Raw genomic sequence first — 14,200 nt, 5'->3', positions numbered from 1 at the left:
CATGCCAGCCGGGGTGAAAATGAAAATGCCTGCCTAGGGTGCGGTGAGGCTCATGATGGTGATGCCTCCTCTCCGGGAGGAGACCGCACCGAGCCGGCCCCGTGCTGCGCACCCCGGCTGGCTCGGGGCTGGAGGGGTGACCCCAGCGAGAGGCGGATAAGGTTCATTCAGTTGGTGCTTTATACCTGTGGGGTGAAAAGGCATCCAAGGGGGCCGGTACTGACCCCAGTTGTTTTTCCTGGAGCCCCCTGAGGATGCTGAATAGCCGGGGGAAAAATCTACTGACATAGGCACGTTGTTTGAAATGAGAGAACGGAGGAGAAACTGTTTGGCACGATGAGGATAATTAAAAAAGCTAGTAAAGCCAAGCTGATTATATGGCATATTATAAAACAATACTGTACTTAGGAGCCCAGCTATAAAAGTGCTATCTCATTCCTTGATATCACTTGTGGGAGCATTCGTGGCACTGAGGGCCTGAGTCTCCGTTGCTTTGCATATTTTGCAGTCATTTACAGCACCGCAAAGTGGATGTAAAACGCTCTCAGCCATGGCAGCGCGTAGCAAATGCAGATTTGGCAGCGTTTTATAGCTACTTTGCACGGCTCTAAAAGGCAATGCAAGGTGCAAGCGCAGAGCAGCCGCCTCTGAGGTGTCCCCACACCGCCCTGGGGCAGAGGGACAGAGACACGGTCGTGCGTTGTGAGAGTGGGATGGGTTTTCCAGGGGCTCAGAAAGAAACGGGGTATGTTATTCCCTGTCCTTTTTTGCTTTGCAGATGAGGACGATGCCAACAGGCTCGGAGAGAAGGTGATTCTCCGAGAGCAAGTGAAAGAGCTTTTCAATGAAAAATACGGTGAGTCTCCCGTCTGCACGCATCGCCAAGCGAGTTTGTTTTTGCTGACAGCAGCCATAGTTGAAATTAATTCGACTGACGGCCTCTATTTATAGGCCGAGCGCACGGCAGCCTGCTGCAGCACAGGTTTTGTCCCACTGCTTCACATTACAGCCTGTCCCCAGGGATGTTCCCATGTCTCGCTCCTGGCAGGTGGGACCGTGACCTTCTTGTTGACAGCTCATCCTTGGCGAGGGGAGGGAGGATGGAAAAACGCAGCCGAGGGGCAGGATTTGTTCAGTCTGGTGTCAGCCTTTGATGCGTTTTTACCGTGTCCTGAGCCGGTGTGAGCTGTGGTGTGTGTGCTGAGCGTGCCTGCCCTGCGCCAGCCTGCTGACAGGCAGCCCCTGCCTGCTCTGCCTGCCGGGCTGGGAGCAAGGCTGGAGCCGCAGCCCAACGTGGGGCACGGCTGGGGAAAAGCTTGCTGGAGCCGCGGTGGAAAAGGAGGTCAGGAGATAGATTGAAGAAGATTTGAAAATGCCATTTGCGGGCTCCTTGTGCTGCCTAGCAAACCCCTCCTTCCACCCATCGTTGGGAAAAGGTCCAGTAGGAATAGCAGCCGGGTGGGGGGAGCGTAGGAGCCAGCCACAGCATCATGGCCCCGAGCGGCGTCACCGTCTCAGTCCCGCAGGTACGGGCTGCCACTGCTCGTGGCTGTCCCCTCGCCGCTGTTGGGGCACAGCTTACCTAAGTGCTGGGCGGTTGTTTCTCAGCCTGTGACTCCTCAGGGCTGCGCAGCCGGGCCACGGCAGCTCGGTGGCACCCCATCGCTTCAGTGCGGTGTCTTGCCTCCCTCCCCAGAATAATTGCCTGAAGGAGAAGGAAAATAGCCAAAATGATAGCAAAGCAGTGGGGAATGTCATTCCCCTCCTTTCTCAAGTCTCCTCTTGTCAAGGCTGCTCGCCCTTCCCACAAACCCTGTTTATTTTGGGGTGCTGCTCACAGCATAGGCTGTGTGCTGCTTTGGCAGCAGATTTGCCCCGTTGGAGGTGCCAGCGTACGGGCACAGCTCCCCGGGGAGGCTGCTGCCCATGCTCTGAGCATCCCCATCCATCCTGGCTCAGCAGCACTCACCCCGCATGGGGGCTGAGCCCACAGCAGATCCCGGCGTTCCCATGGTCCTGGCACCATTTATGGAGCACAAGATGCTGGGTGGGCTCCAGGGACGAACTCCCTGCAAGGAAAGCCAGAAATGTGGCTGAGGGGCAGCTCACACCTTCAGGTTTGGGGGCTGCAGAGACGTGAGGCAAGAGCAGGCTCTTACAATCAGGACCAGCACAGGAGGGAGGGATGTTCACTGCTTCCCACCGTGCAGGAACTAAAGGGGTACCCAGAGAGGTGGGCAGCAGGTTTAAATCACGCAGAAGGAAGTACTTTTAATGCAGCAAGGAATTAAGTTGTGGTATTTCACTGCCATGGGATATTGTGGAGGCCAAAGGGATAAAGTGATTCAAAAAATGGGCAGGAGTGATGTGATGATGAGCGATGGACGTGATCTCCACCCCCGTGACCCCCAAACCTGCTGACAGCTGGAGGCAAGAGGAGATGGGCAAATCTCTCCCATTTGCCCTCTCTCCTGGGCTCTCCCGCGCTGCTACTGCTGGCCCAGCCGTGGGCTGGTGCAAGCGTGGCGATGGGTGTGCTCTGCACGCAGGAGAGGTGGGTGTGCAAGTGCTGGTGCTGTAAAACAGCCCTCACCTGAGGCTCCTGGCAGGATCCTAAATGGAGACTAACGGAGCAGGCAATAAATAGGGCAGGCAGACGTGAAACGGCTGGGTGGGATGTGGCTGCAGCAAAGGTCAGGCATCACGGCAGCCGTGGCTTCCCAAAGTCCTCCCAGGGCTCTTGGTCCTTCGGTTGGTTGGATCCGGAGCCCTGTGGGGTAAAGCCGGTGCGTTGTCCTCTGCTCTGCCGTTACAGGAGAGGCTCTGGGCTTGAACCGGCCCGTCATGGTGCCCTATAAACTCATCAGGGACAGTCCTGACGCCGTGGAGGTTACCGGGTTGCCGGATGATATCCCTTTCAGAAACCCCAATACCTACGACATCCATCGGCTGGAGAAGATCCTGAAGGCACGGGAGAGCATCCGGATGGTGATTATAAACCAGCTCCAGTAAGTTCCCCCAGCTCTGCGACCGGGGAAGTTTTCTGTTCATTAAGCATTGCCCTTGCTTCTCCAGCTGCGAGCGGGGTAAGTCACTGCGGGGCCACCGGAGCGGGGCCATGCCACCACGTACCCACGGAGGAGCCACTCCATCCCCAGCATCCGCTGTCCTGCACCACGGGGACGTGCTCAGCCACGGGTGGGCACAGCGAAGCGTTAGCAGGGACGGTTTATCCCCTCTTTCTTGCACAGTTTGAGATGATGATGCTGGGAAGGAGCATGGCACAGGGGCAGATAACGGGACAGCTCAGAGACCCAGCTGAGTTATTTTGGGTTGCTGCCCTCCGGGGAGCGGTGGGGAGGCTCCGTGTCCCACCCCCGCGCAGAGGGGTGTCGGAGGAGGCAGCTCGGTATCGGGGTCTGGGCTGCGTCCCAGCACGGGCAGGCGCGTAGGGGAGAAACAACAGCATCCGCCTGCTCTCACCCCCTTGTCTCTTAACGCAGGCCGTTTGCCGAAATCTGCACTGAGGCCAAACAAACAGGTAAGCGGAGGGCTAAGAAATAACCGTGGCTTTCCCTGCCCTGCGGCAGAGAGAATATACGGGCAAAACGGATGGGGGTGGTGGGGAGGCGTTTGAACCTCCTGCATCCCCAGGGGAGGCTGGGGAGAAGATCCTACCTGGAAAAAGAAAAGTCAGGCTCAGCATCTGTTCAGGAGCAAACCATCCTCTTAGACAATTGCACTTCTGTGAGCTGGGGAGAGACTGGGCTCTTAGTCTCAAACTTTCAGCATATTCTGGAGGATATGATTATCCTTTTCCCATTAGCAATTTACTCTCCATGAGCAATTTATTCACTGGTTAAAGTCCTTAATTTGAGCCATCGTTTAGCAGTTGAGCTTCTAAGGAAACAAGGTTTCTGTGATCACTGCAAATGCGTTTCTCTCTCTGTCCCATCCTCCCCAATAAATCTCAGCCAGTTTTAATCAAATGTGTCAGAATTAGCAGCCTCAGAGATAATTAGGAACCTATTAGTTTTATGAAAATAGGTGGCTAGGTAGGGGAGAGAGATCTGGCAAGCAAGAGCACGCCTGCAACCTGAGGTAAAAAGAGATGCACAAGAAACTTTATATATGCAGAGATATATATATGGGCATACTGTCATCACAGCTGGCACCTTCACAGCCCCAAAGCATCCAGCACAGACAGAAGTCTGTGGGATGTCAGGCTCTGTAAGTGCTGGAGTTTGGGATTCACTGAGTTTGGGGATTTTCTTTGCCGGTGCCTGAGGAAAGCTGGCAGCTCCGTGCCAGGTCATGGAGGCCAAGCCCACGTCACCAACGGTGGCACAGCGGATCGCCGCGGGGGGATGCTCAGCAGGAGGCGAGGTCGGAGCAGCAGGATGGATCCCCGCGTTTAGGGACCACTCGCAGGGCTCGGACACCTCATGCCTTCCCTCTTTCCCTGCAGAGAAAGACACCAGTGTTCCCAAACGGAAGCGGAAGAGGATCTCCGAAGGGAACTCGGTATCTTCCTCTTCCTCATCTTCCTCTTCCTCCTCTTCCAATATGGAGTCTACATCATCAACAAATCAGATCTCACTTGTGGTAAAGCCTTCCAAATATTAGGGGGGTTACTGCCTACCTATCTTTCTGCTTCAGGATGCTGCTCTCTGCTCTCCTCGAACCGTCACCACCTCCCTCCGCCTGACAAACACTATAAAGTGTGACGTAAAATGGCACAAGCAGGTTTGGCAAAGGAGGGGACGCAGCTTTGGGGCTGCCTTTTCCTGCCGGGTTTGTTGGGGTCGGGGTGGGGGGGGTCAGCGGAGCAAAGCACCCGCCGCCCCTCGCGGCTCTCCCGCATCGATCCTGCCGAGTGCCTCGGGGGGATGCTCAGCGTTAGCGGGAGCCACACGTGAGACAGGCTCGAGCAAATCCCCCGGCCCCACCGGGTGAAAACACCGGCGCTGGCGGCGGCGCCTCGGCCCCGCGGTCCCTCTCGGCAGGACCCGGCCGTTCCCCCGTGGTCTGAGCTGCGCCGGGCGTGCTGCTCCGGCTCGGTCCTGGGAGCGATGCAGAGCTCCGGTGTGCAGCGAAACTGCGAAAATAGGAAAGGAAATCGGGGAGATGCATCCAACTGCTCTCCCTCAGGGCTCGCCTTCGGTTGTGGATGATACCAAATGCTTTTAAAAAATAATAATAAAAAAAAAAAAAAGCGCAAAAGAGACATAAACTTAGAAGGTTTTTTTTGTCAGGTTTGCCGGTGGTGTTTTGGTTTGGGGTTGGTTCTTTTCTCTTATTTGGAAAGTGGGAGCAACAGCCCGTGTCGGAACATGTCAGAGATTTGATGTATGCATGGTTTTGTGTTGTGTCCTAACAGAGACTTTTGCCTTCTTTTTCTCTCCCTCTCTTTCAGCAATGGCCCATGAACATGTACATGTTAGACTATGGTGGTCTAAACGTCCAGATCCCAGGACCTATTAACTATTAGACCTCAATACCGAATAAGAACCTCAAATGAAAGAATAAATAAATAAATGTAATTTATGTAAAAAGTGTATATTCCAATATGTATCAATGCCTTTTAGTTTTTCCAATGATTTTTACACTATATTCTTGCCATCAAGGCCTTTTTAAATAAAAATAAAAAGTGTTGCCTTGCTCTTAAAAGTACTTATTTTATTATATATATTATTGATAAATAGCATTTATAGGTAAGAGTAAGTACAGGAGGGCACACCCAGACAGACCTTGTCGTGCTTTGGCTGCTCAATAAAGTCCTTAGCGTCACCAGTGCTTGAAACCAAGAGGTCTGACACGTTTTAATGCTTCATTTAATTTAGATCAAAGGCATAAAAATTTACGTACAGAGCTGCAGGAGGGGTGGTACCAAACTGCAGCAGTGGCAGACGAGGGAACCCGCCCTTCGGAGCGTCAGAGACCTGCGCCCGCGAGTCCTGTTGGCTCTGGAGCAGAAGCGGGTTGGGATTAAGCGGGAAGGAGGTTTCAGGCCCCCCAAGGAGCGAGATCCCCTCCAAGCACTCTCGTCTCCGGCCTCCTGCCGCCCCAGCCTTGGAAAGGCACAGAAGCAATTTCGGTTGCGTGCGTTCAACCGGCTTCTGAAGTAGGAAAAGATTTTCATTTGGCGAATTTCTTCACTATTTATGATTTTCTAAGAAGCTTTGATGCCTTACGGGGGGGGGAAGCTCCCACAGTACGTACAGGCTGATCCCGCTGATGCTCCACAGGTTCCATAACGCTGGACCAAGAGCTGCGGGTGACATTGCTGAGAGCATTCAGGGGAGCCCCTGGGCTCCTCCGCGTGACCTGGGCTGCTTCGCCCCATATAAGAAGCAACCCAGTAAATTGAGGGCTATAATCTGGAATTCCTGCAATTTTACTTCCATTCCACTCCTGGAGTTTGGCAGCAGAAGCTAATGGTGCCGACCACTATTACTAACCACCACTTAATTTGTGCTTTGTGTCTGCTGAGAGCCGTGCATGGGCGAGACGCGGTGGGAGCTAATGCCAGCGTGAGGGCGGCATAAGAAACCAACAAAAAGAAACATCCCAGCTTGCGTGTAGGTAAATGCAGCCCAGCAGGAACCACCAGTGAAGCGAGATGCCCTGGGGCTTGTAGCTTTGCTGTCCTCCCAAGCAGCAACGCGTGGCGTCACTGGGGGATGACCATTGCTGGGTGTCCCTCCAGGCTGCAGGACGGGTCACAGCCTTTTTGTGGAGCAAACCCGCTCTGAAAGCAGCGGCCGTGGTCTGCTGGAGGGTGGACGGTAGCAGACACAGGATCAAAGTCACTCCTGCCAGCTTTCCCGAGTGCAGCGTGCTACTTTATTTGTTTTACAGGTTTTTGGTCTGCTCGAGTCCTTGTCTTTTCGGGCCACAGGAGGGTTTTGATGGGTAGAAGTGTTTCAAGGCAGCTACAGTTTTATTTCCTGGCTCTGGACTTGCATTTGCTGTGGAGTTAGATGCAAATGATCACATGAGATAATAAAAGCCCAAACAAATGTAGGAGACTGCACAAAGGCAGCAGCTGAAAGAAGGGCAAAGATCTGTATTGGTGACCCCAATTAGAAATACAGCTTGACATCTGAGCGGTTGGCATAAAAATCTGAAGTCTTTCATGTTTCTGCCTGATGCTCAGACCTGTGGCATCTCCAATTAGGAAACAAAGAAACATGATTCAGAGGTAAAAATACAATTTTCTCTTCCCAAATGTCTGAAAGGGGCTTATTCACAGATCAAACCCCACCGAGTAGGTGTCTCCTAAGAGGGCACAGTCATTATATTTTGACTCTTTTTTTGCCGTTAAAAAAATAAAGGTCTGATGCCGTAGCACCAAAGGCAGCGGCGCGGTTCGGTAATGAACGGAGATGTTTGAGGCTGCCCCGGGTACGCTGCCGGTCCCGGCGTCCCACGAACGCGCCGGCGGCGGCGGGGAGGCTGCTCGCAGGGTGTGGGTCTGGAGCAGTGCGCCCTGCACGGGGCCCTAATTACTGCTGCTGAAAGGCAGGGCTGAATGCAGGCAGTGGAGTTAAATTAGGGCATGGGAGCTATGCTGGGGACTAATGATTTGGTTCAGAAAGCCGAATGCAATCGTAAAGGCTGTAAATGGGGGGGGGGAATGGAAGCTGAGCAAGGAGGCAGCGTAGGGCTGTTTCCCGACTCTGCCTCTTCCCTCTCCCCCCGCCGGCATCCCCGGCTCGGAGCCTGGTTAGCAAGATGAGGCAGGGGAAGGCTGGCTGTGCCGCTACGGCACGGGCTGAGCCAAAGCTCTGGGCTCAGGTTTTCTTCCCTGAGTTTCTTGATCCATTAACTGGAGCTCTGCGTGCCCCCAAGCCCCGCTGACCGAAGGGCAGCTCGTGCCCTGCCCCAGCTGCTCGGCCGGGAAGCTCCACGGCTGCCTGGCACCTCCAGTATCCCCAGGTTGGGTTTTGAGGCTGCTGGGTTCTGGTAACAGATATATTTTTGGGAGTGAATAGCAGTAATTCCCACTGTAATTTGGGGGAGTTTCAGAGCCACAACATCCACTTTTCATTTTCTGTGGCCGGGGTGGGAAGCTCCTGCCCTCAGTGCCTGTGTTTGCTTGTGACCCAGGAGCGCTGACCCTTCCCACTTTGGAAAAATGACAGATATCGCTTTATTACTGTTTTCCCTCAGCTGTAATTCTTGCAGCTTCCCTAATCTTGATCCTGCAGTTGCAGGGTATTTTTATACCCATTTTTTGTGTATAATGTGATTATCTGCTGAATGGGATTCACTCCATTACAATTAGACAAGTGAAGATGCAGATCTTAACACTTGAGCCACGTTTCTCATTTATTACTTTTCAAAGACTTTGGGGGGGGTGTTGTTTATGTGTTTACAAGTCCAATAACAATCCTCATTAAGAGTTGCAAAACATGAAGCCATTTTGATCCCAGGCAGATGGCAGCTAAATGAAGTTTAATTAAAGAATGAGAGCTTTGGTTCAAATCATTTTTAAAAAATATAGTGCACCGAGATGCTAGAGAACAGCATAAACAGCATCTGGGCTTTTATTCAGAAGCCTGAATGCATTTGCGAGGAAACACTTTGCAAACCCTTTCAGAGCAATCACGGGTTGTGGGCTGCAGCTCGACGGGCCGGCACGGCCGGCTGGGTGCGTGCAGAAACCTCCTTCCCCTGATGCTACGGCAAGGCTAGGAAACTCACAACACAGCCAAGCGCGAGGTCTTGTGTCCTTCTTCGGGTGTTTTTTTATTTTCAATTTTGAAGAGTTCAGCTGATGCCAAAGTAAGACTCGATTTGAGATACAATCAAGTTTCAAGCTGGTTTCCAGCAGTCGTTACACCCCACCCCTCCCCGCAGTAACTAGCCCCTTCCAGCAGCGCACGAAGCAGTATGGCTAGCATATACGTTACGAGTAGTCCTTTGTAGCCTATACACTTATGGCATGTTGCTTATCAAAGGCCAAAGCTAAAGAAATGGAGGCTGCGGTGTCGCAGGAGGCTCTCTCCCGGTGGTGCCAAGGCTTGACTGTCCCAGGAGCTCCCGGGCGGCTCCGGCCAGGGCTCAGTGCTTTCCTGCAGGTCAAACCCCATGTGCCCGCCCGGCCGTAGTGAGGCTGAAAGCCCACTGCGTGCCCGTGTGCAGGACGGGGCAAGGGGGAGGACAGCCCGGCGGCGCTTTTCCATACCCAGATTTTCTGTGGTCCCAGTGAGAAGGCGGCACAGGTTTCTGTGCGGGCTCTTTGTCCAGCACAGCGTACACCAGAGCCTTTCCAGGGGTGGCAGCTGCTTGACAGCGCAGTGACTTCTATTTATTTCATGTGTCTGCAAGTTGTGTGACCTTCAGCCATGGCCTTCCTTCCCCCATATAACTTATGTGTGTGTGTGTATATATATATATAAAAAACACTTGTATATATATATTCCCATATAACTTGTATATAACATATAACTTGTGCTTTGCTATCTCTTGGATTATTTTCTCCGGTTAATGGCTCAAACACCATTCAGTTTAAACTGGTAATCCTATTGATTAGGATTACCTAATCCAGAGAAAGAAACCCCACTGATGTGCCTGTGCTGCTGGACGGGAGAGCTGGTGGGCAGTGGTGCTGCTGGAGGCTCCGGGGTCAATCGGGGGGATGGAGCTGCGGTGCTGTAATTCATGAACACGCTGCCAGTGGAGTATCTAAGTCTTTTGTTAAATGAATGTATTAAACAGCTGTCTCAGACTCAGATTAACAGGTCCGTGGGGTATAAAGGCAGATTGATGTAGCTGAACTGAACCGGCGCGCTCTCATGCGAAGATTAGTGTCTTTCCATGAGTGGGGTTTTTTTGAGGGGTGATGCTTAAGTGGAATGAATCTCTGTGAGCCATCGTTAAAGTTATTTATTATTTTTTTCCCCGATAAGATTATGAAATGGGCACTCCTAGAAGGGACAGGCTGAATCTCCAGCAAGACCATTCATCTTACTAAAATGGCTTCATAGTCCTCACGGCAGGGGCTGGGATTTCATCGCTGCCTGCGGGATTTGGAGACGCAGGGCTGTGGCACATCCACTGCCGTCGGCAGGCTCGGGGAGGAGGCAGCTCTGCTGCTTCGCCCTATTCTGCTGATGGCAAACGGTGGCAGAGAAGACTGATGGAGATCTCCCCTGGTAGGAGCTGTGTGGTCACAGGAGGGTAACAAGGCTCCTCGTCAACCTGCACATTAATACCTCTCTGAGAAGGGCCTGGGCAGGAGCTTTGTAAGGGAAAAGGCAGGAGGGGAAGGGTGCTGGGAGTGGTTTGTCAAGGATCAGGGAGGCATCTGTGCAGCTCTGTGCCAAAGGATGCCATGGAAAATTTGTGTGGGCTCAAGGGGAGGCTGGAGAAGTAACTTGGAAGCAAGATCTGTTGAGGGCTACCAAGCTGGCAAACCACATTGGGTGTGGGCATCTCCCCAAAATAGCTGGGGTCTGGGTGAGTACTGGGGGAGAGCATTGCCTGTGCTTGTCCTCTTCCCTTCTCAGGCCACCCGTGCACAACCACAGTAGCGTCCACCTGCGCTGTGAGCCAGCCCCGCAGCCTCAGCAAGCATGGCCATGCCTGCGTAACCCAGGGCTCGCTCTAGGGAAGTGCTCTGGGTAGGGAGGCATGTTTCATGGAGACTGCCTGCTCTTCTTCTTGCTCCTCTGGACACGCAGCTCTAAAGGTATGTGCAGATCTGCCCAGCCATTCTGTTCCTGGGGTTTGGAAGAGCTGGGAGGGTCACAGGTGACCTGTGCTGAGGAAAGCAATGAGGATTCTTTCGGTTGTGCTTCTCAGCTCTGGTTTGGCGTTGGTCCTGCTGAACCCAAGCCAAGATGTCTGAGCTGGTTTGGATGCACCGGGCTTGTTCTCTTGGGTCTTATGTTGTGTGAACAGCAAGGAATTGCTTCTGGCACCTGCACGGGGGTGTGCCCGGGTGCAATCCAGCATCACTCCCAGCAAGGTGCTGCTGTGCCTGCGGCATGGCCCGTCCTGGAAAGCCCCTAGAAGTGGCTGCAGTTGAGTGGCCTGTGATGACAATCTCTGCTCCCGTCCTGCTTCAAAGCTTTCTCCGAAACACTTTGCCCATTTCTCTGACTAAATCAACACAACTGGTTTCCAAACAGATGAGGAGAACTAAGAAAGCAACCGCCACCGCCGCATGTAGCACCATCGCTGCTTTGCGATGTGGTGGCACAGGATTTCTTCTCTGTTGTAAAGATACTACATTGGCTTGCCAGCTTGGAAACCTCCAGCTTTAGGAGAGACCCTGGCAGTGCTGGTGTCAGTCTATGGAGAGCTGACTGCAGGCTCAGGGTCTTATAAAGGATTATAAAGTCCTCGGGGAAGAGGTGCATCTGACTTGTCTACAGGAGCGAGCTTCCTCAGAGTTGCTCTACTGATATGAATGGCTCATTTTAAGCTGCTGGTTACGTTGCTGATGTCTGCATCAGTAAATCTGTATTCTGTTGCAACCCGGACAAAAAAGACCCTCTTCTTCACACCCAAATGTCGATAGACCTGAGTGCAGAATAATTGGAGATAAGGATGCAATAGGCTGATTACATTTAGAAGCGCTAATAGATCTGCAGGCGTATAAGTGATAGTGACAGCCGACTGTGTTCAGCCAAAAATAAATAAGATGGCCCGTGTTTGCCTCGGGAAGCCTCTGCGGAGGATGGCACTGATGCGCCAGAAAGCTCCTGCGCGGAGTGCTGACATGCTGCTCATGCCGGCGCTGCCAGGCGCCTCCCCGGGAACATCACCTCTCCGGGAAGGACGGCGATGAATGCGGACAAACACGCTCTCCCTCGGTGAGGAATGCTGAATGGTTAGTTTGCACAAAAAATACCCAGCTCTGCAGCTGAGGAAAACTGCATCCATCTGGCTTTGACTTCTCACCACCAAGATGATGAGGGCAGAGCGCTCCCACGTCCCGGGCTCCCTGGTAGGAGCACCGGGCTGCTCCTTGCTGCTCAGTTTTAGACTCCTTCACCACCACTTTCAGGTGGCTTTTGGCCCCTTGGGAGAAGTTGTGCTGTGCCCCGGGGAGGCGAGTAGATCCAGGTGACAGCCAGGTTTAGAGCAGCCCTGCTGAAGAGCTCCTAACCCTAGAAGACAATCCCCATCGCAGCCAGCCTGCTGCCACCTCCTCGCTGCCGTGGTCCCTGCCTGCCCCAGCACAGCTCGTACAGGCAGGAGTACATAAGGAGAAGGGATGGACAGTGTCTAGGAAGATCAGACCGGAACCATAACCTGAACACAGGCAATTCCCTAAAATGTTTATTGGTTTTGTTGAAATTCTTTTACTTTTGTATAAAGACATTTTTTACAGGTTAGCTGCTAATGAAACTGTTCTGTAATGTAAAGCAAAAATACTCCCAAACTCCTTTCTTCTAGAAATGTAGGTCAAGTAGAAAAGTCTGTCTTCTTTTATTGCAAACAAGTACAAGAATCCCTTTTCAGCCTTTGGTGTTGTGGGTATTTGTATCAAATACGCAGGTGCCCAAATTTGGCAACCATTGTCAACGGCTTGATCTAGGCTCCATAATTACACTGGCAAAGATTTCTTAGTGAGGAGCATGAAGGGGGAAGAAAAACCCAAACGAAAGCAAAAAACCCCGAAAACCCTCTCTTGGATGATAAAGCATCCCGATCTAATTTCCTCCTAACAGCAACAAAATAACTTAAGTTTATTTGAGGGATTGGCTGAACGTAGGAGACACAAGCACTGCTGGCTTCTGCGTTACTCGAAGATCTTTGTTATACAGCTGAATTAATTTGCAGCGTGCCTGCACTAGATCTGAACTATCGCGTTTCGTGTTTGCTCACTTTGTCCTTTCTGCTGCCTGGGACTCTTTGCAGTGCCGGCCCAAGCCTGGCGCTGGGCTGGAGCGGGCCCAGGAGCGCGTGGTGGGATGCTGGCACGCCTCCCGCTCTGCCATCTTGCGCAAAACCGTCTCAGCTTTCATTTTAGAAACACTCGGTCGCTGGCTGGTATGGCTGGGAGGAAAATTCGGGAAGCACAAGCTGATGCAGCAATGTCTGTACGAGCCTGCGAGTGCAGCGACCATTTTGAGACGTGAATATTACTCAGCAGCCGCGGATCCTTTTAACGTCCCCATTAACTACTGTGCTCATTGAAGCATCTTACTGCACAGATTTGCTGGGTAATTTCAAAGTGGCAACTTCTTTTGTGCTGTAAGTAGATGCGTTTAGGGGTCTCCATGACCAATTGCTAGTGCCTGCAATTTTGGATAGTGTGTCAAGTTGGGTTTTGGGGTTTTTTTTATTCCTGATCTTTGGAAAAAATGCATATTTACTGTCACTGTAACCCTCTGTCACAAAAGGTGAATTATTTTTATATGCTTCCCTCTTCTTTTGAAGAGTTACAGGACACAAGCCAGTGCAGAATTCCTGCCTGCTGTATAGACTTTATATTGTCATTAAAAACGATGGTAATAGAAGGATCTTGATTTAAGATCATCACTCTGGGAGGATGTGGAGGGGAGAGCCAAGACATTCCAGTACATCCTTCCTTGCTAAACTTCCCCGAACATCCTTAACTGAGGGCAGAGGAGTAAATGATAGGAGAAAACGGTGCCTGTGCTTTTACTAGCCAAATATTTGTACTGCCCATGTGTTCACCAGCCTTATCACGTGCACCACGTTCAAAGGAAAAATACAGGATGTCCTTATTTACTATTTAACAGAGAAAAAGCTTAGTGAAAGAAAACTGCAGAGGAATCTAGACAACTGGAGCAAAGGAAAATTGGTAAAGGAGCATGAAATAAGCTTATCTGGAGCCGTTTGCTGGAAAACTGTGGATCACTATAGTCTTGTTCTGGTCCGTCATCACTACTGTTCTCTGATACAAAGAGCACATTGCAGCTTCTGGGCTGTACTGGAGCTATACTGGTTTGGGAGTTGCAATTAAAAAAATAAATTGGGAGAAGGAAAGAGATTCTGTTTACATATGAAAGAAACAGTGCACAGCGAGGAACTACGAACCCCGTGCTCTGGGGGTCTGACAGATCTGCACGTAGCTTCCAGACGCTGCAGTCTGACTTCTGCACAAAATATAAAAGACAATATAATTCTGTGTTGGTTTTCCCTGAGAGGTTGGGGCTTCCTCCTTCCTTTCCCTCTGCACTTCCCCTCTATTCAAAGGTTATATACGTGAATC

The 14,200-nt window shown here is 51.8% G+C and overlaps 1 protein-coding gene across 1 annotated transcript in view; it reads left to right on the top strand.

The window, feature by feature from the left end:
* Positions 1-5,619, top strand: part of GTF2IRD1 (GTF2I repeat domain containing 1) — a 45,583-nt gene extending 39,964 nt beyond the window's left edge. Inside the window, exons 23-27 of the mRNA XM_050908834.1 lie at positions 779-856; positions 2,816-3,008; positions 3,504-3,541; positions 4,469-4,605; positions 5,417-5,619. Coding sequence (XP_050764791.1) covers positions 779-856; positions 2,816-3,008; positions 3,504-3,541; positions 4,469-4,605; positions 5,417-5,491 — 521 coding nt within the window. The 3' untranslated portion in view covers positions 5,492-5,619. The remainder of the gene's footprint in view (positions 1-778; positions 857-2,815; positions 3,009-3,503; positions 3,542-4,468; positions 4,606-5,416) is intronic.
* The last annotated feature ends 8,581 nt before the right edge of the window (positions 5,620-14,200 follow it).

The sequence above is a fragment of the Gymnogyps californianus genome, chromosome 20, assembly GCF_018139145.2.
Source record: "Gymnogyps californianus isolate 813 chromosome 20, ASM1813914v2, whole genome shotgun sequence".
NCBI lineage: Eukaryota > Metazoa > Chordata > Aves > Accipitriformes > Cathartidae > Gymnogyps > Gymnogyps californianus.
The sequence above is the reverse complement of the archived record's forward strand: the minus strand, read 5'-3'. Positions and strand labels throughout refer to the sequence as shown.